Source organism: Loxodonta africana, chromosome 3 (assembly GCF_030014295.1).
Source record: "Loxodonta africana isolate mLoxAfr1 chromosome 3, mLoxAfr1.hap2, whole genome shotgun sequence".
In the NCBI taxonomy this organism is placed as follows: Eukaryota; Metazoa; Chordata; class Mammalia; order Proboscidea; family Elephantidae; genus Loxodonta; species Loxodonta africana.
Genome location: NC_087344.1, coordinates 120,655,114 through 120,677,907, shown reverse-complemented (window position 1 = coordinate 120,677,907; position 22,794 = coordinate 120,655,114). Strand labels below are relative to the sequence as shown.

General features: G+C 37.9%; 1 protein-coding gene across 2 annotated transcripts in view; it reads right to left on the bottom strand.

Annotated features, from left to right (window-relative positions):
- The window catches only part of MIGA1 (mitoguardin 1), a 109,973-nt gene that overhangs the window by 61,686 nt on the left and 25,493 nt on the right, over window positions 1-22,794 (bottom strand). For both annotated transcript variants that reach the window (XM_010591174.3, XM_023549459.2), the window contains exons 5-7: window positions 21,871-21,997; window positions 14,609-14,745; window positions 13,716-13,839 (exon numbers count right to left, since the gene is read on the bottom strand). In XM_010591174.3, coding sequence (XP_010589476.1) covers window positions 13,716-13,839; window positions 14,609-14,745; window positions 21,871-21,997 — 388 coding nt within the window. The remainder of the gene's footprint in view (window positions 1-13,715; window positions 13,840-14,608; window positions 14,746-21,870; window positions 21,998-22,794) is intronic.

Sequence of the window (22,794 nt, the reverse complement as noted above, 5' to 3'; positions counted from 1 at the left end):
AAGAACTTAACTACTTTGAAACAAAGAAGAAGGATCAGTAGTTGGAAAATATGGCCTTGGTGATAGAAATGATGCCAGAGAGCACATGACAGAATTTTGCAAGATGAATGACTTATTCATTGCAAATACCTTTTTTTAACATTTTTATACATGTGGACCTCACTGGATGGAAAACGCAGGAATCAAATAGACTACATGTGTGGAAAGAGACGATGAAAAAGATCAATATCATCAGTCAGAACAAGGCCAGGGGCTGACTATGGAACAGACCATCAATTGCTTCTGTGCAAATTCAAGCTGAAAGCAAAAGGTCATTAAAAAGACAGGAAAGAAAGAAAAGACCAAAATGGATGTCAGAAGAGACTCTGAAACTTGCTCTTGAACGCTGAGTAGCTAAAGTGAATGGAAGAAATGATGAAGTAAAAGAGCTAAGCAGAAGATTTCAAAGGGCAGCTACAAAAGACAAAGTAAAATATTATAATGAAATATGCAAAGACCTGGAGTTTGAAAACCAAAAGAGAAGAGCATGCTTGAAATTTCTCAAGCTGAATGAGCTGAAGCAAAAATTTAAGCCTGGTGTTACAATTCTGAAAGATTCTGTGGGCAAAATGTTGAACGATGCAGGAAGCATCAAAAGCAGATGGAAGGAATACACAGAGTCACTGTACCAAAAAGAACTGGTTGACGTTCAGCCATTTCAGGAGGTATCATAGAATCAAGAACCGATGATACTGAAGGAAGAAGTCCAAGCTACACTGAAGGCACTGGCAAAAAACAAGGCTCCAGGAATTGGTGGAATACCAATTGAGATGTTTCAAAAAAGGGATGCAATGCTGGAGATGCTTACTCATCTATGCCAAGAAATTTGGAAGTCAGCTACCTGGCCAACCAACTGGGAAAGATCCATATTTGTGCCTATTCCAAAGAAAGATGATTCAACAGAATGTGTAAATTATCATTAAGATCACATATAAGTAAAATTTTGCTGAAGATCATTCAAAAGTGGATGCAGCAGTATATTGACAGGGAACTGCCAGATATTCAAGACAGATTCAGAAGAGGACGTGAAACCAGGGATAACATTGTAGATGTCAGATAGATCCTGGCTGAAAGAAGAGAATACCAGAAAGACGTTTACCTGTGTTTTATTAACTATGCAAAGGCATTTGACTGTGTGGATTATAACAAATTATGGATACCATTGTACAGAATGGGAATTCCAGAACTCTTAAATTATGCTCATGAGGAACCTGTACATAGATCAAGTGGCAGTCGTTCGAACAGAACAAGGGGATGCTGCATGGTTTAAAGTCAGGAAGGGTGTGTGTTAGGGTTATATCCTTTCACCATACTTATTCAATCTGTATACTAAGCAATAATTAGAGAAGCTGGACTAAATGAAGAACACGGCATCAGAATTAGTGGAAGACTCATTAACAATTTGCAATAAGCAGATGACACAACCTTGCTTGCTGAAAGGGAAGAGGACTTGAAGCACTTACTGATGAAGCTCAAAGAGCACAGCCTTCAGTATGGATTATACCTCAGTATAAAGGAAACGAAAGTCCTCACAATTGGACCAATAAGCGGCATCATGATGAATGGAGAAAAGACTGAAGTTATTAAGGATTTCATTTTACTTGGATCCACAATCAACGCCCACGGAAGCAGCAGTCAGGAAATCAAATATTGTATTGCACTGGGCAAATCTGCTGTAAAAGAACTCCTTAAAGCAGGGGCTGGGGTCTGAGGAACTTGGTTTGAGGGGACTTCTAAGTCAATGGGCAAAATAATTCTATTATGAAAACATTCTGCATCCCACTTTGAATTGTGGCGCCTGGGGTCCTAAATGCCAACAAGCGGCCATCTAAGATACATCAATTGGTCTCAACCCACCTGGAGCAAAGGCAAAGGAAGAACACCACGGTCACGCGACAACTAAGAACCCAAGAGACAGAAAGGGCCACATGAACCAGAGACCTACATTATCCTGAGACCAGAAGAACTAGTTGGTGCCCGGCCACAACTGATGTCTGCCCTGTCAGGGAGCACAACAGACAACTCCTGAGGGAGCAGGAGACCAATGGGATACAGACCCCAAATTCTCATGAAAAGACCATACCTAATGGTATGACTGCAACTAGAGGAATCCCAGAGACAATGCTCCCCAGAACTTCTGATGGCACAGGACAGGAACCATCCCCGAAGACAAATCATCAGGCATGAAAAGGACTGGTCAGTGGGGGGGAGAGAGATGCTGATGAAGAGTGAGCTAATTAAATCAGGTGGACACTGGAGAGTGTGTTGGCAACTCTTGACTGGAGGGGGGATGGGAAGATAGAGAGAGAGGGAAGATGGCAAAACTGGCACGAAACGAGAGACTGAAAGGGCTGACTCAATAGGGGGAGAGCAAGTGGGAGAAGGGAGTAAGATGTATGTAAACCTACATGTGACAGACTGATTGGAATGGTAAATGTTCACTTGAAGCTTAATAAAAATTAATTAAAAAAAAAAAAAAAAACTCCTTAAAGTGTTAAAAAGCAAAGGTGTCACTTTGAGGACTAAAGTGCACCTGTTCCAAGCCATGATATTTTTAATTGCCTCATATGTCTGTGAAAGCTGGACAATGAATAAGGAAGGCTGAAGAAGAATTGACGCCTTTGAATTATGGTGTTGTTGAAGAATATTGAATATACCATGGAACTGCCAGAAGAAAGAACAAATCTATCTCGGAAGAAGTACAGCCAGAGTGCTTCTTAGAGGCAAAGATGGCAAGACTTCATATCACATTCTTTGAACATGTTACTAGGAGGGAACAGTCACCAGAGAAGGACATCATACTTGGTAGAGGGTCAGCGAAAAGGGGGAAATACTCAATGAGATGGATTGACACAGTGTCTGCGACAGTGGGCTCAAACATAGCCATATCATGAGGATGGCGCAGGACTGGGCAGTGTTTTGTTCTGTTATACATAGGGTCAATACTTGACGACACCTAAAAACAACTGCAAGGATCTGCCTCTTGGTGTGCATTACTGCTCTCATTCTTACAGAGAAAAGTCTGGTCTGCAAACCCATCACTTTTTGCTGGATCTCATTCTCTTGAGTTGGATAGAGTGTTGGCAAGGATTGTAAGGCAGACAGGGAATCCCTATGCAGCTGGCTGGGTAAGTGTGCTAAGAATTTGCTCTGCATTCCCAGCTCCTCTCCAGAAAAATTTTTTGAAGGAATGGAGGAAATTATAGGAAGCCATACTATATCCTTCAATCCGGCCATTAGGAGAAAAAGTTCAAAATAAAGTTACCACTGTTTTATAATCAATACCTGGCTCTTTTTGTGTGTTATCAATTTACTCAGAGTCCAGAGAGTGAGAGATGAGTCTGTAAATTGTACTCCATAGCATCAAAAATGCCATTATCAAGGAACAGAGAAAGGTATAAGAGATTTCTCTGGCTTAAAAAATCAGAGAATACACGGAAGAAGTATGCTCGAATAGGGTTGCAGAAAAAAATGGTTCAGAGCTTGCTGAATCATGCAAAGAAACAGCATCGGCAAAAGAATGGAAAAATAAAAACAAGGAACACTTAATAAACACAGGGAGTTAATCACAGTATTAAAATCTTAGAGAATTTCAGTTGTGGTAGAGACCTTGTTCAGTCTAACTGGCATATGGGGGAAACAGTAACAAAACAGGTTGGAAAAGGGATGAGAGCCTGTGAGTGACAAAATAGAGAGCTGTGCACCAACAGGAAACCCTGGCGGCGTAGTGGTTAAGTGTTAAGACTGCTAAACAAAGGGTCGGCAGCTCAAATCCACCAAGCGCTCCTTGGAAACTCTATGAGGCAATTCTACTCTGTCCTATAGGGTCGCTATGAGTCGGAATTGACTCGATAGCACTGGGTTTGGTTTTTGGTTTGGTGCACCAAGAAGCTAACTCCAGGAACAATGTGGAGATGTATTAAATGGGGTGAAAGACTGGAGGCAGGAACCCAATTAGGAGATTATTAAAATAGTCTGAGCAAAATATAATGCAGGTGCAGAGAAGAAAGTGGATGAGAACTATATCATGGAGGCAGAATTGACAGAATGCTATAAATAATTGGATATGCTGGAAAGAGGAAGTATATCCATTATTATTTTTTGTTTTCCTTCTATGCATATGACAAGATCAGGGATCAAGGAAATAATATAAACTAAATCTACTTTTCCAACCCTTCAGATGACATTTTTCTTTTCTAACAAAGAAAGTAGTGTCTTTTTAAAATTTCTCAAATAAATAACTTTAAACATGGCTTAAATATCTTATTTCACTAAATACAAATTTACAGTGTTATTATAAAAAATATCAAATTCATTCCCAGAAAAAAATTAACGTTACTTAGATGATATGATTTAACAATGCCATTGTAAAGCAAGTTATGAACACGTGACACCCATTTTACTTGTAACAATGCAATTTTTAAATAATCTTAGGACAAGCCTTTTCAAACTGCTGGAATGTAACTGTCGTAATGAATAGATAACAAGTGTTTTGATTCCCTGGGTGGTACAAATGGTTAATTGCTCTGCCACTAATCAAAAGGTTGAAGATTTGAGTCTACCCAGAGATGCCTCAGAAGAAAGGCTTGGCAATCTACTTCCAAAAAATCAGCCACTGAAAACCCTATGGAGCATAGTTCTACTCTAACACTCATGGAGTTGACTTGAGTCAGAATCAATATGATGGCAGCTAGAACCAGAAAACAAGTGTTTACTATGTGCCTATGCCAAATGCAATATAAGCATTAACTCATTTAATCCTCACAGTTATATAAAGTTCATCCTAGTATCTCCTTCTATCTTACAGATGAAGTCTGAGTCTTAGAAAGTTCAAGGCTTGCTCAAAGTCTCATAGCTAATAAGAATGGTAGAGCTAGGACTTAAACTCATGTTTGTTTGATTCCAAAGTCCATGTTCTTAACCACTAAGATATACTGTCTTAATTGAAATCATATTGAAGTTTTTGGTTGGGATTTTAAAAATTACAATAATAAAATTATAATTTATTAATTGTAATTTAATAATTCTCTGGAAAACAAACTACGAATAAACTTAACACGTCTAGATGCTGTTAGCTAGAAGAACCTGCATGGTAATGGAAATTTATACTAACGTGATTTTAAATCCCTGTGTATGAACTCCAAGCTCTTTTGGAGTCTGAGTTACAGTAGCAGGTGTATACAGAACATGCCAGAGAAAACGTGTTGACCTAAATTTAACTCCCAGTGCTACAAGCAGTACAGAATGGCATTTATGAGTCAGAGGCATCCAATACGTAGATAAAAAGTGTGCCCTCTAGTGATTTCAACACCCCATGTTTAACACTAAACCTCTTAGTAAGTAAGGAAAACTTTTCATTAGCAGAGAACTAATTCAAATCTTTGTTTCATTTGTTTGTGACTGCTGGACTCCTAATATAAGCTAAACAGAACAAATAACTACTGTTTGAGCCAGGAATAAACTTTTAGTGCCATAACAGCTTAGAGGTATATTCAATAAATGACTCACTAATTCAGAATTGTTAAGGAAATGCCGGCATAAAATACGACAAAAAACAAATCAGAGAATACAGGCTGGTTACATTTTATGTGAGGAATGCATTCCTTAAAATATAATTCAAATCCTGCCTAATTCAAAGCTATTTTCTTATAGAAATAAGTGTCAAGATGGGTTGAAGTAGCTTACAACAAATGTTCTGTCTTTCTCCTTTCAAGAATACTTTTAAAGCACAATAAATGACTATAAACCTGGTTTAAGTATGCTTTTAAAACAAAAATACTTGTGGTATCACTATCACCTCCTCCCCAAACAACAGAAGCTGTTTCCTACTGTAACACAGATGATAGCTTCACTTAGAGGTGCATTTTGGGGTTGTGATTTTAAAGCCAGGTTGCCAGAACGTCTTCATTTTAAAAATAAAAGTGCTCTTGCTTTAATGTTGCTCTTTTTTTTTTTTAAATCAGCATTAGCGCTAATATTTCTAGAATGTTCTGTTAAATTTATAGCAGGAATACTCACGGTTATTTGATCTTCTTTACAGTCTGCATCACATTTAATTTAGTGACAATGTGGATGACAGTGTTACAGAATATTAAAAAACATTTTAAATTTAACAATGAGAGTAAATATAACAGCACAGTAATCACCAAACCACTTGCAGAAGTTCTCATGCATGTTAACAGTGGAATGGTTCATAGGATATTAACAAAGGATAACAAGTATTTCTTGTTAGCAGCTCAAGTGGCACCACCATGTGGCCACAGGGTAAATGTGGATTATAGTGCACCTGGCCTGCCAGCTTTGAAATTAAATTCTTGATTAATTAAAAAAAAATTTTTTTAAGATCTGCATTATTTAAAATCTTTAGTATAAAGTGTTATTTTGCACTATTTCAAATTCACAAAAATTCACTTACTTAAAATTAGCTTACCAGCAATGATACTGCATTTTAACAACTTTATTGAAGTATAATTTACATATTACAAAATTCACCCATTTTAAGCATACAATAGTTCTAGTACATTTATAGAGTTGTACCACCATAACCTCAATCCATGTTTTAAAACTATACTGTATGTTTTCCAAAAAATATATTTTATTAACTTCACCTTTTTAACTAAAGTAACCCAAATAGCTCACAAATACTGACAACTCAAGTTTCTTGGACCTGCTATTTTTTAAAAAAGAGAACACATATTGTTTACTTGCAATATACACATTGTTATCTGAAGAATGCTAAGGCCATTTTAAACTTGCTCAAAGAACCCTGCATTCTGAGAGGACTTATAAAGTTCTCCTATAATCTTGTCCATAATGTTAACTTGGCAAATTATCTTTCCATAGATAGTTGTTGTTGCTGTGTGCCATTGAGTCGATTCAGACTCATAGCAACCTCATAGGACAGGGTAGAACTGCCCCATAAGGTTTCCTAGGCTGTAAATCTTTATGGGACCAGACCGCTACATCTTTCTCCCTCAGAGTGGCTGGTGGGTTCGAACTACCAACCTTTTTGGTTAGCAGCCAAGTGCTTTAACCACTGCACCACGGGACTCCTTTTTAGAGGTAGCACTAACGTAAAATTAAGTACCAGTCAAACCAAATCCATTGCCGTCAAGTCAATTCCAACTCATAGTGACTGCCCCATAGGGTTTTCTGGGCTGTAATCTTTATGGTAGCAGATGTCCAGGTCTTTTCTCCTGCACAGTGGCTGGTGGGTTAGACCCACCAACCTTTCGATTAGCAGTTGTGATAGTTAAGACTGTGTGTCAACTTGGCTGGGCCATGATTCTCAGTGGTTTGGCAGTTATGATATAGTTTGGTAGTCACGTAATGATTTAATAACTTCCACGATGAGATCCGATATAACATAATTGCCCCCATGATGAGATCTGTTACAATGTAATCACCTCCATGATGAGACCTGCTATGAGTAGACAATCAGTTGAAACAGAATTTCTTTGGGGTGTGGCCCGCATGCAATATATGTGGACTTTCTGGCAAAGCTCACTGGCTTTTGCTCCGCTCTGGACCCTGCATTCGGCTTGTCAGCATCTGACCTCCAGCTCTTGGGACTTGGGCCAGCAGCCTGCTGTCATATCTGCTGATCCTGGATTTGTCGGCCTTCACAGCCTGTTGTCTGACCTGTGGATCTTGGGTTTGTCAGCCCCTGCAGCTATATGAGTCAAGAGAAGCCTCTAACCTAATGCCTGATCCACAGACTTGGGACTTGCCAGTCTCTACAACTGTGTGAGCCATTTCCTTGAGATAAATCTCCCTCTACATATGTACGTGTTTGTGTGTGTGTGTCCCCCAAATATATATATATATATACACACACACGCTTCACTGGTTTTGCTTCTCTAGAGAAGCCAGCCTAAGACTGCAGCCTAGTGCTTTAACTGCTCTGCCACTAGGGCTCCTTAAAATTAATTATAAAACAAAACCAAACTCATTGCTGTCAAGTCAATTCTGACTCATAGCGACCCTATAGAACAGAGTAGAACTGACCCATAGGGCTTCCAAAGAGCAGCTGGTGGATTCAAACTGCCAACCTTTTGGTTAGCAGAGAACTAAGTACAGCCCTGTTTAAATTTTGAATTCCAAATTAGTGAAATAAGATTTGCTGAGGCACTAGCAATATAGGAGTCCCAGTAAAACAACCAAAAGATTGGTGGTTCAAAACCACCAGCAGCTCTGCGGGAGAATAATGTGTCAGTCTGCTTCCATAAAGATTTAGTCTTGGAAACCCTATGGGGTCACTATGAGTCAGAATCAACTCAACAGCAGTGGTTTGGGTTTTGGTTTTGGGAGGCACTAGCATACTCAAAAAAAAAAAAAAAAAAACCTGATATGTGCGTTCCAAAACAAAGATGACCCGTAGGTGAGTATAAAACCAGTTGCGACTCTTTGACACTAAATACCTACCTGCAAAAAAGCTCAGCGTAACATTTCTAAGAATGTCAATTGGTAATAGCCTCTTTTGAAAAAAAAAAAAAATGACTACATTTTCCTAAATTACCAGTTAAGTAGACAAATACACACACATTTTGGCATGATGTATTTTAAATTATGATCTTTATGATCAAGATGAAAAAACGTGGAATTGGTTGAATTTATAGCTGGTTGACACAAAGTGTCTTAATGATTCTTCGAAACCTAATGAATGTTGTCATGCCTCAAGTCTCTGATTTTGGCCCTGTCCACTTAAACATTTTTTATTATTGTTTCCAATGAGACTATTGATGAGACACTGAGAAAAGTAGTGGCACAAAACTGAGAGGGATAATTAATACACTAATTATCAAATCAAAATCTAAAACTATCTTGACACATCAGAACAATGACTCAGCAATAACAATTTAGTAATAAAAATAAATACAATGTTTATAAACCTAGGGTCCAAAAAACAACTGTACAGGAAAAAAATGAAGGAAGATGTAGCTTAGCCATAACAAATCTCTAACAATAATAAAGAAAAACAAGTTTTCGTTAACCATAAACTTAACATTAACGACTTTAGAAAAATTAATGTAATCCTTAGGGACTGTTACAATTACATCTAAAGTGTAAGTGGCTGAACATAGGCATCTCCTTTCTTCCCAAAGATCCATTAAAAATGACCAAAAAAAATTTTTTTTTCATGAAGAAAATTATAGTATCATTGGAAAACAAGAAAGGGTATCAGTGGACTAGAAATTTTAAAGAATATCTTGAAGTTGGCAAATACAGGATCAGACAGGTGGAATAAGAACAGAAAAGCAAAGCCGAAGACACGCAAGGTAAAATGCTGGTCTTCCTGAGGGTGCCCAGAGAAGCTCCAAATTCCAAGCCAATACACCTTGGTACCCTTTTCCTAGCACTTTACGGAAATGATTATATAAAAGCATTATTTCATTTAATCCTCATAATTCCTTTATAAAATAGGTAAAACATATGCCCATTTTGCAGAGGAGGAAGCTCAGACTTAGACAAGTTAACATAATCACACAGCCGGTAAGAGGTAAAGCTAGGCTTTCAATTCAGTAACTCCGAATCCAGAGTCTGTGCTTTTGGCTTTATGCAGACACAGGCCAAACGGCAACCTGGCAGAGTAACTCATTAAAGCTTAGCTGACACAGCAGGGCCCTCCTCCTTTACTTCAGGTAAATAAGTAGCTGGACTCTTGTTCTTGGATTAAACCTCGGTAACTTCTTTCTACAAAATCCGTGAGATCTGCCTAGAGGGCCCTGGTGAATTTATTAAAACCTGTGGGAGAAGGAAAGATGCATCGGGTAACTCTAGGTCACCACGTATCTATGCAGGAAGGAAAAAATTAAAAAGTAAAGGAAAATCCACCATTAGAAATAAGTTTCCTTATTTTGGCAGCTGTAGGGTTACCACAATCCTATAGGAAGCTTTGCCAGTATGCCACAAAAAATTCACAGCAATCCTCCCATTCAAAGATGTCTGTTGTATATAAGTGATGAGGCAGTATAGCATGGTTCTAAGACTATGGATTCTGAAGCCAGTTTGTGGGTCCAAAGTTAGGTTCTGCCACTTAATAGCTATGTGACCCTGGCAAGTTACTTAATGTCTCTTTGTCTCACTTTTCCCACCTAAACTATGGGGATAGTAACTATTTTTTTTTAACTAGCATTTATCACATAAGAGCTGTTGTGAGGATTAAATGTGATAATCTTTACTTAGAAGAGTTCCTGTTATAGATTGAATTATGTTCCCCAAATATGCATTGTAATTCCTGACCCTTATATTTGTGTATGTAATCCCATTTGGGAACAGGGTTTTCTTTATTATGTTAATGAGACCATATCAGTGGGATGTGTCTTAAACCAATCACTTTTTAGATATAAAAAGAGCATGTTAAGAACAGAAGCAAAGAAGCACAGATGGGGGAAGACAGATACCACGCCACATGAAGACGGATAAGGGACCGAGTAACAGAAACTGAAAAGAGACACAAGGACCTGACATTCCCCGAGAGAGGACAGAGATAGAGCAAGCCTTACCCTAGAGCTGATGCCCTGAATATGGACCCCTAGCCTCCTAAACTGAGAAAATTAATTTCTGTTTGTATTTCTGTTATAGCAGCACTAGATAACTAAGACAGTTTCTGACGCAGGGAATGAGCTATGATGCATATAACCTGAATCCGTAGCCGTTGAGTCAATTCTGACTCATACCGACCCTATAGGAGGGAGTAGAACTGCCCCATAGGGGCAGTTTCCAAGTAGCGTCTGGCAGGTTTGAACTGCCGACCTTTTGATTAGCAGCTGTAGCTCTTAACCACTACACCACCAGGGTTTCTGTGATGCATGTAAGTACTTAACGAAGGGCCTGATACATGGAAACATGCAAACAATGGTAGCTGTCATGAATTGAATTGTGTCCCCAAAAAATATCTGTCAACTTAGCTAGGTCATGATTCCCTTGTATGATAGTATGATTGTCTACCATTTTATCTTCTGATTTGATTTCCCTAGGTATTGTAAATCCTATCACTATGATGTAATAAGATGGATTAGTGGCAGTTATATTGATGAGGTCTCAAGATAGTGTCTTAAGCCAATCTCTTTTGAGATAAAAAAGGCAGAAGCAAGCAGACAGACATGGGGACCCCATACCACAGAGAAAGCACCGCCAGGAGCAGAATGCGTCCTTTCGACCTGAGCTTTCTGTGCTGAGATGCTCCCAGACCAAGGGAAGATTGATGACAAGGACCTTCCTTCAGAGCTGACAGAGAGAGAAAGCCTTCCCCCGGGGCTGATGCCCTGAATTCAGACCTGTAGCCTACTAGACAGAGAGAGAATAAATTTCTCTTTGTTAAAGCCATCCACTTGTGGTATTTTTGTTATAGCAGCACTAGATGACTAAGACAGTAAAAAAAATTAGATATTAAGCACAAGTGGAAAACACACAGATTTGATGACTGTTAAGGAATCCTCTAGCCTTGAAAGCATAAAAAATTCTTAAGGAAAAAAAATTAATTTCATCAAATTAGACAAAGTAAATTCTAAAACAATAAAGCATTCATTGAAATCATATCAATACTTAGTTTAAATTTAACCCTGAGCCTTGAAAGGCATTTTTTAGGGTCTCTTGATTTATGACTACTAACTATAAGTTGCCTTTCAATAATATAAACTGAGTGTGTGAAATGAATTTGGATTTACAGAATGAGGAGAGTTAACTAACTTCTTGCAATTTTGATTAATATCAAGTAACTTAGATACTTCAGACATGTTATCAGGAGGGACCATTCCCTGGAGAAGGATATCATGCTTGGTAAAGTAGAGAGTCAGCGAAAAAGAGGATGGACCCTCAGCGAGATGGACTGACCCTGTGGCTGCAACAAAAGGCTCAAACATAGCAACGGCTGTGAGGATGGTACAGGACGAGGCAGTTGCTTTGTTCTGTTGTACATAGGGTCACTATGACAAGTCTCAGAGGCTCTCCCCTCTTTATATTCACAGTTAATTCCCACTTCTTTTCTTTTGTCACTTAACCACTTTTCCCTTTTCTAGTTGTTCCATTCCTATTTTTCATCTGAGTTCTCTGAAAGTTCCTTTCTCTGTTCTTCCTCCTATTTACTATCATAAATACAAGGAGCCCTGGTGGTGCAGTGGTTAAGCACATGGCTGCTAACTGAAAGGCTGGCAGTTTGATCCCACCAGCTGCTCTGAGGGAGAAAGATGTGGCAGTCTGCTTCCATAAATATTTACAGCCTTGGAAACCCTATGGGGCAGTTCTACTCTGTCCTATAGGGTCACTATAAGTCAGAATCAACTTGATGGCAATAGGTTTGTTTTTTTTAGTATGATAAATACCATTCTAATAAAAGTTACAAGAGAAACTGCAGAACGAAACAAATAAGGCTTGACAAAATATGTTTGTTGACATGAATACTGTCTACTTTTTTCCTGGCCTGAGATTTCCTAGGTATGTCATAACTTTATGCTAACAACAGAGAGGAATCCTTGGGTAGTACAAACGATTAAGCACTTGGCTGCTAACCAAAAGGTCAGCAGTTCAGATCTACCCAAAGGGACCTTGAAAGAAAGGCCTGGTGATCTACTTCCAAAAAATGTGCCACTGAAAACCCTATGGAGCACAGTTCTACTATGACAAAGGGTTACCATGAGGCAGAGTCAACTTAACAGAAGAGCAACTAGTTAATAGAAAAAAAACTATGAAAACATGCTCAAGTTTTAATGAATATTTTTAGTGACAATAATGGTATGAAAAAGCAAAGACCAAACTTAATGGAAAGAGGTTATATCACCCTGATTATGATATATTGACAGTAACTCATAATTCTAATACAAACAGAATCTTTTTATTTAAATTCAAAATATACAGAGATGTAAACATCTCAAAATGCAGCCACTACCAGTGCTTCATGTTCAAAAATAAATTTGGAAAAAATTAATAATTTTTTTTCTTTATTGGAAAGCAACAATTCTCCTCATAATAAAAAGACTTAAATTATTTTTGACAAAAAAAGATGTACTATATTTTTGCCTTATTTCATTCTTTGGCTGCAATTAGAGAAGTCCAGGAGTCATTTTAATCATTTACTCCTTCCAAGACTTCACTTAAGAAGTCTTCTTAAAGTTCTTTTCTCTTAAAAACAGGAAACAAAGGTAGTGGCACATAATAATATATGTATTGACTACTTACATCAAAAGCTAACCTGTAATTAAAGTGAGGCCCAAGAAGTACAATTTTTTTAAATAGTTTAAATGCATGTCATGAGCTACATGCACGTTTCTGAGGTGGTGCATACCTGTACTATTTTAATATTACTGCTTTTTTTTTTTCCTTCCTCTAGTACTTTCACTGAGGTTGTTTCGTTTAGAATGTATTTTTAAAGTAAACTGATGATCTTTAATATAGCATGTCTTTGGCATAAAAGGACATGTCTTGATAACAAGCATGTCACAGTACCACCTACTATAAATACTTAAATAATACCTTAAGGGCATTAAGTTCACTTGAAAACTAAAACTGAAACTTAAAAACCCAATAAATATGACAATTTTTTTCTCTTGGATCTTTCCTAAAATATCTAATCTATTAAGACATAAGACACTTAAGCAGAAGATTCTAAGAAAATAAAAGAAAATCACATATTTTAAATGTATACATTTCATAAAAAACATTTAAAATATCCATCTTACCAATATCATTAGCAAGTGAATTAGGATCAGATGCCCCAAGGGTGGCTTCGAATTCCTCTTGAAGACGATATGCTCTTTGCAGCAGAGCTTCAAGTTTATGGATAAACTCAGAACTAATAATATCCTAGCAGGAGAGAAAAAGTACACAGAGCAAATATTAGATTCTAATGTTAAAATTCCAAACATTTTCCATTTTTAAATGAAAGGCAGGGAAAGTGAGGGATATTAAAAAAAAACTAGTGTTGGGCGGTAGAAAGAATACTGCAGTAGAAGTCAGGAAGATTAGGCTTTATCCGGGTCTTTAGTAAAATCATCTCAGTTTTCAAGGGATTCAGTTTCTTTTTGTCAGATTTAAGAGTTCTCAAAGTGTGGTCCCTGAAACAGCAGCATCAGAATCAACTGCAAACTTGTTAGAAATTCAGGATCCAGCGACCCACCCCAGGCCTCCTGAGCCAGCAAGCCTGGGGATAAGACCCTCAGCTCTTTGTTTTAACAAGCCCTCCATGTGATTCTGAGGATACTCAACTTTGAGAACTACTGGCCTAGATAATTAATAAGGAAAAATCTTTCAGTTTTATCTCTATGTGACTTTTACAAATATAACAGCACTTAATTAAACCCAAAGTACAGAACAGATTTTCAAAAGTTCCTATAGAAATCACCTCTGCATATTCTATGTATCCTAGGAAAGTCAGGAAACTTGATGATGCACTGCAAATTTGGTGTTTAACAGCTAAGTGAACAACAACAACAAAAAAGAAATACACTACATAATCCTGAGTAGGGAAGGAGTTCTATTCAATGCCACAGAAACCAAGTATACTGAACCAATAGCTAAAATAGTCTGATTCTTCTAATACTATGAAGATCACTTTAAAATAAATTACCCTTACATCTACATTTTCTTCAGCAATGGCATCTCCTGCACCCAGTTTAATGGAACTACAACTTGCTTCATCTTCAGCCTGTCTGTTACGAAAAGTTAGAGCTTGTTCCCATCGACGCAATGCCTCTTCAAACAATTCCATTCCTAAAAATCGAGAACAGAACAACTGTGAATAAGCAAAACCAATACCAAAATAAAATCCTTCGGGTCTGGAATGTTTTCATACAGTTATCCTTGGTGGCAGAGTCTGACTATAATTTTGGTTCTAAAGAAGAATTTTATACTTATATCACTTCATAGTAGAATCTTAATTTCCCAATATATCCTGGGCCTACAGTTCTAGTCAACCAAAAATGAGAGAGAAAACAGCCGATGTTACTATTTTCTTTCAATGTAATTCAAATGTATATGGTTCTTGGGATTCTTCTAAAACAATGCTATGAATTGATCAGAAATAGAATAAAAATAGCTCATTTTGATAGTCAAATGACTATCTTTTAAGCTATCCCCCTAAATTAAAAAGAAAACTGATAGTAGAAAAAAGTAACGCATTTACCAGAAGCCAGCAGCTTTAGAAGAGGTTCTAAGGAGAGAGAAGAAGGAGCCAAGGCGAAAGAGCAGAGAACTCCAGAATAAAGTATTTTCCACCATTTTTTCCCCAAATAGTGCCCTAAATTATTATGATGCCACTTTGTGGATTTGGATGGATAACTGTTGCACCAGCATTAAGAATCCATAAGACTACTGGAAAGACCAGATTATAGTTCAAGTAGGAATTCCATACCCCTGCCAACCGAAAGCTTTTATGGGAAAATGAGTATGTGCTTCTTTTTCTCCAAATAAAAAAACAGCTTATAAAAATAATTATACATTTCAAACAAAATCAGAATATTTAAAAACTTCAATTTTTCTAGACATATAAATGAAAAAGATCTATGAAAGCTGTTTAAGAATCTGAGTAAGTCATTCTCAAGATGTTTTTAAGGTACCCCAGTTAAAAAAAAGACTCTATTAAAGAAGCCCTCTCCTCTAAAACTCATGAATATTTCAGTTATCTAGAGAAACTATAACCTAAAACAAGATGTTCTCACTCCCTGAAGTTTCTCTAGCTTTGCTCTATTTATTTTAAATTCTAACATTCAATATTCTAACAGAAGCTGTGAATGTAGGTTTACTAGATACAGCGAGAATAATCTAGAATCACAGAGAGCTTAATTGTCCAGAGATCTTTGGAAAAGGTGGCAGAGAACTACTCTTACATCTTTCCCTACAGGCAGGAGTACATACTGTGATACCTCTAGAGATAGTAGTCTTTAACTACCTCTGGAGTATGGGAATGCATTCAGAGGCTCACAGTCCTTCTGCCAAATTATCTTCCCTTTACTTTGAATTGTTCAGGGCCACAGTAAAGTTCAAGGACATCAAGCTTGGCAAAGTACAGGGTCAGCAGAAAAGAGGAAGACCCTCAACGAGGTGGACTGACACAGTGACTACAACAACGGCTCAAGCATTACAATGATTTTAAGAATGGTGTAGGACCAGGCAGTGTTTCGTTCAGACTCCAGGCAGTTGTGCGTAGAGTCGCTATGAGTCGGAACCGACTCGACGGCACCTAACAATTGTTGTTAGGTGCCGTCGAGTCGGTTCCGACTCATAGTGACCCTATGCACAACAGAACGAAACATTGCCTGGTCCTGCACCATTACAATCGTTGTTATGCTTGAGCTCATTGTTGCAGCCACTGTGTCAATCCACCTCATTGAGGGTCTTCTTCTTTTCCTCTGACCCTGTACTCTGCCAAGCATGGTGTCCTTCTCCAGGGACTCATTCCTCCTGACAACATGTCCAAAGTATGTAAGATGTAGCCTAGCCATCCTTCCTTCTAAGGAGTATTCTAGTTGTACTTCTTCTAAGACAGATTTGTTTGTTCTTTTGGCAGTCCATGGTATATTCAATACTCTTCACCAACACCACAATTCAAAGGCATCAACTCTTCTTCAGTCTTCCTTATTCATTGTCCAGCTTTCACATGCATATGTTGTGATTGAAAATACCATGGCTTGGGTCAGGCGCATCTTAGTCTTCAGGGTGACATCTTTGCTCTTCAACACTTTGATGAGGTCCTTTGCAGCAGATTTGCCCAATGCAATGCGTCTTTTGATTTCTTGAATGCTGCTTCCGTGGCTGTTGATTGTGGATCCAAGTAAAATGAAATTCTTGACAACTTCAATCTTTTCTCTGTTTATCATGATGTTGCTCGTTGGTCCAGTTGTGAGGATTTTTGTTTTCTTTATGTTGAGATGTAATCCATACTGAAGGCTGTGGTCTTTGATCTTCATTAGTAAGTGCTTCAAGTCCTCTTCACTTTCAGCAAGCAAGGTTGTGTCATCTGCATAACGCAGGTTAATGAGTCTTCCTCCAATCTTGATGCCCCGTTCTTCTTCATATAGTCCAGCTTCTCGTATTATTTGTTCAGCATACAGATTAAATAGGTATGGTGAAAGAATACAACCCTGACACACACCTTTCCTGACTTTAAACCAATCGGTATCCCCTTGTTCTGTCCGAACAACTGCCTCTTGATCTATGTAAAGGTTCCTCAGGAGCACAATTAAGTGTTCTGGAATACCCATTCTTTGCAGTGTTATCCATAGTTTGTTATGATCCACACAGTCAAATGCCTTTGCATAATCAATAAAACACAGGTAAACATCCTTCTGGTATTCTCTGCTTTCAGCCAGGATCCAGCTGACATCAGCAATGATATCCCTGGTTCCACGTCCTCTTCTGAAACCGGCCTGAATTTCTGGCAGTTCCCTGTCGATATACTGCTGCAGCTTTTTTTAAATAATCTTCAGCAGAATTTTGCTTGCATGTGATATTAATGATATTGTTCTATAATTTCCACATTCGGTTGGATCACCTTACTTGGGAATAGGCATAAATATGGATCTCTTCCAATCAGTTGGCCAGGAAGCTGTTTTCCATATTTCTTGGCATAGACGAGTGAGCACCTCCAGTGCTGCATCTGTTTGTTGAAACATCTCAATTGATATTCCATCAATTCCTGGAGCCTTGTTTTTTGCCAATGCCTTCAGAGCAGGTTGGACTTCTTCCTTCAGTACGATCGGTTCCTGATCATATGAAATCTCTTGAAATGGTTAAATATCGACTAATTCTTTTTGGTATAATGACTCTGTGTATTCCTTCCATCTTCTTTTGATGCTTCCTGCATCATTTAATATTTTCCCCATGGAATCCTTCACTATTGCAACTCGAGGCTTGAATTTTTTCTTCAGTTCTTTCAGCTTGAGAAACGCCAAGCGTGTTCTTCCCTTTTGGTTTTATATCTCCAGCTCTTTGCACATGTCATTATAATACTTTATTTTGTCTTCTCGAGAGGTCCTTTGAAATCTTCTGTTCAGTTCTTTTACTTCATCAATTCTTCCGTTTGCTTTAGCTGCTCTACGCTCAAGAGCAAGTTTCAGAGTCTCCTCTGACATCCATCTTGGTCTTTTCTTTCTTTCCTGCCTTTTCAGTGACCTCTTGCTTTCTTCATGGATGATGTCCTTGATGTCATTCCACAACTCGTCTGGTCTTCAGTCACTAGTGTTCAATGCATCAAATCTATTCTTTAGATGGTCTCTAAATTCAAGTGGGATATATTCAAGGTCATATATTGGCTTTCATGGACTTACTCTGATTTTCTTCAGTTTCAGCTTGAACTTGCATATGAGCAATTGATGGTCTGTTCTGCAGTCAGCCCCTGGCCTTGTTCTGACTGATCATATTGAGCTTTTCCATCGTCTCTTTCCACAGATATAGTCAATTTGATTTCTGTGTGTTCCATCTGGCGAGGTCCGTATGTATAGTCGTCGTGTATATTGGTGAAAAGAAGGTATTTGTAATGAAGAAGTCGTTGGTCTTGCAAAATTCTATCATTCGATCTCTAGCCTTGTTTCTATCGTCAAGGCCATATTTTCTAACTACTGATTCTTCTTCTTTGTTTCCAACTTTTGCATTCCAATCTCCAGTAATTATCAATGCATCTTGATTGCATGTTTGACCAATTTCAGACTGCAGCAGCTGATAAAAATCTTCCATTTCTTCATCTTTGGCCCTAATGGTTGATGTGTAAATTTGAATAATAGTTGTCTTAACTGGTCTTCCTTGTAGGTGTGTGGATATTATCCTATCACTGACAGCGTTGTACTTCAGGATAGATCTTGAAACGTTCTTTTGACAATGAATGCAACACCATTCCTCTTCGAGTTGTCATTCCCAGCATAGTAGACTATATGATTGTCTGATTCAAATGGCCAATACCAGTCCATTTCAGCTCACTAATGCTTAGGATATCAATGTTTATGCATTCCATTTCGTTTTTGAAGATTCCCAATTTTCCTAGATTCATACCTCGTACATTCCAGGTTCTGAATATTAATGGATGTTTGCAGCTGTTTCTTCTCATTTTGAGTCATGCCACATCAGCAAATGAAGGTCCTGAAAGCTTTACTGCATCCACATCATTAAGGTCGACTCTACTTTGAGGAAGCAGCTCTTCCCCAGTCATCTTTTGAGTGCCTTGCAACCTGGGGGGCTCATCTTCCAGCACTATATCAGACAATGTTCCACTGCTATTCATAAGGTTTTCACTGGTTAATGCTTTTCAGAAGTAGAAAACAACAACTACAGTAAAGTTGTTGTTTTTTTTTTTTTTTTTTTTTAGTATGCATTTCCATCAAAGGGAATACAGCCTTGTTTGTCAAAGGATTTTATAAAAAATAAAAAGACAACCTACAGATTGAAAGAAAACTTTCGGGAACCATATATCCAACATGGGTCTAATATCCAAAAAACATTAAAAAAAAAAAATCCAACTCCTTAGGGGGTAGTGAGTTTATATTAATGGGGAAAGGAACAACTCAGAAAAGGAGGGTGAGAATGGTTGCACAACTCAGTGAATGTAATAATCAATGTCAGTGAATTGTACGTGTGGAAACTATTGAGTTGGTGTATGTTTTGCTGTGTATATTCTCAGTAAAAGCAACAAGAAAAAAAAAACTTCTACAACATAACAAAAAAACAAACAACCCAATAAAAAAATGGGCAAAGGATCTGAAAAGACATTTCGCCAAAAAGGATAATCAAATGGCAGCATGCACACGAAAAAACAGGCAACATCATTAGCATTAGAGATGCAAATCAAAACTACAACCTACAACGAGATAACCACCTTATCCCTATTAGACTGACAGCAATTAAAAAAAACAAAAACAACAGGTGTTGGCAAGGTTTTGGAGAAACTGAAACTCTCATCCATTGCTACTGGGAATGTAAAATGGCACAAAACCCGTTGCCATCAAGTCGATTCTGACTCATAGTGACCCTATTGGACAGAGTAGAACTTCCCCGTAGAGTTTCCAGAGCTATAATCTTTACAGAAGCAGATCACCAGGTCTTTTCTCCCTTGGAGCACCTGGTAGGTTCACACCGACGACCTTTCAGTTAGCAGCCAAACTCTTAACCATTGTGCCACCAGGGTTCCTTATAAACTGATACAGCCACTATGAAAAAGTTTGTTGGTTCTTCAAAAAGTTGAGCACAGAACAACCATATGATCCAGTAATGCCAATCCTCGGTATATACCTAGAAGAAGTGAAGCAGGAATGGAAACAGGAAACCTATTCACCATTGTTCATTGCAGCACTTTTCACAATAGCTAAAAGGTGGAAACAACCCAAGTGTCCATCAACAGATCAATGAATAAACAAAATGTGGAATATACATACAATGGAATACTACTCAGCCATAAAAAGAAACAAAGTCTTAATGTATACCACAACATGGATGAACCTTGAAACCACCACACAGAACGAAGTAAGTCAGTTGCAAATGGACAAATATTATATGATCTCACTTACATCAAAGAGGTAAATATATAGAAACCAAAGATTATTAGTAGTTAATAGCAGTGGGAAGAAGGGAGAAAGGGGAGTTTTGGCTTAGGGAACATTGAGTTTATATGTTAATGGTGGTGGGAACAATTTGGAAAGGAAAGCAAGAATGGCTGCACAACTTGACGAATGCAGAAATTGTTGAGATACCTACCATACGTTTTGCTACATATATTTTAACAATAAAATAAAACAAAAAGATAGCTTAAAATAGAATAGAAAAGAATAGGGAAAAACATTTGAATCTTCTGATTCAGCATTAAGTTTATCTAGTTCTTCTCCAGGGCTCCAGTGAGGTTCCCTAGACATACTCATGCCAAGCCAAGAGGAACACTGAGATGTGAAACACAAATCCCTCTCTGTTTAAAACCTTCCCTGAGTATAAGAAGAATACAAATGTTATCTAGATAAAACAGAACAGGAAGTGTATTCCAACAGATTCATTAGATAAGCAGTAACAGATCAGGTCAGGTAGGTGTAGTAAACTGAACAATGGACCCCAATTATATCAGGTCCTAATTCCTGAACCATGTAAATGTTACTTTACAAGAAAAAAGGGTCTTTGCAGATGTGAATAAATTAAGGACCTTAACATGGAGAGAGTATCTTGGGTTATCCAAACCCAAACAAAACCCTTGCTGTCAAGTGGATTCCAACACAGTGATGCTATAGGACAGAGCAGAACTTGCCCCATAGGATTTTCAAGACTGAAAATCTTTACGGAAGCAGACTGCCACATCTTTCTCCTGAGGAGTAGCTGGTGGGTTCAAACAGCCGGCCTTTTGGTTAGCAGCGAAGCGCTTAACCACTGTACCACCAGAGCTCCCTTTGGATTATCCAGTGGGTCCTAAACCCAATCACAAACGTCTTTATAAGAGAGGCAAAGAGAGACCTGATATACACAGAGGATATGTGATTATGAAGGCAAAGAGTGAATGATGCGGCCACAATCCAAGAAATGCTGGCAGCCATCAGAAGTTGTAAGAGGCAAAGAACAGATTCTCCCCTAGAGCCTCCAGAGGGAGTATGGCCCTGTAGATGCCTTGACTTTGGCCTGGTGATATTGATTTTAGACTTCTGGCCTCCAGAGCTGTGGAAGAATAAATTTCTGTTGTTGAAGGCCCTAAATTTATGGTAATTTGTTACAGTAGCTTCAGAAAACTAATAGTGTGGGTTATATTATGTAAACAGAGTTTCACAGATGAAAGAACATTTTAAAATTATAGCTGTTTCCATTAGAACAATACAATGTTTTTTAGTTTCAAATTAAATGTGGGTATAATATCTTAGAACTTGGACATGTTATTCCTACCCATCAAATATAAGTTCTCAGGAGTGGTCACAGGAATATTAACAAGTTTAATATCATCTTCATCTGCTTTGTCCCAGGAATTAGAGTTGCCACAAGCACAGCTATGACATGAATTGCCACTCTGGACCTAAAATTAAGATCAACAAAAAGTTACTTCAAAATCTCTCTTGTGATAGCATTTTGTGATCTTTTTTATTTACAATTATTTACAGAAATCCTATGCCTACTAAAACAATCCATGTAATTTCCATCTGAAGAACTAATTCTGATTTTAAATTCTTATTATATCCAATCAAACTTAGGAGCCCTATGAATCTAAATATGCTAAACTCAAAAGCATGCAAGAAGAACAATATTCTGAACATAAATCATTTCCATCAAAAATCATGCAATTATTTTTATATTGCTTACTTTTTTATTATTTGCTTATAAATTTTAACCATACCTACTTTGATTTGAGCTAATTTTCCTTTCAGAATTTTTTACAATGCTCTCTGTGAAATGATAACTAAAACTGAAAAGCCTCCTCTATCATATTTGTACACACTCTTCTCTAGCAGGTCTATAACCCAATGATTTCAATCGCCTCTAAGCAGATGTCTCCCAAATCTACCTCCAGTTTTGTCCACGTTTGAGACATCTAGGCTCACATTTTCATCTGCCTATTTGGATGGGGTGGCACAGTAGTGAAAGTGTTTGATTGCTACCCAAAAGGTCAGCAGTTTGAATCCACCAGCCACTCCTTGGAAGCCCTATGGGGCAGTTCTACTCTGTCCCATAGGGTTGCTATGAGTTGGAATCAATTCAGTGGCAATGGGTTTGGCTTTTTTGGTTTGTTAGGTGACTGCACCTGGCTCCTCTGCTGGCATCTCAAACTGACTGTATCAAAAAGGAGCTCAGAATGAACCCCTGAAACTACTGCCC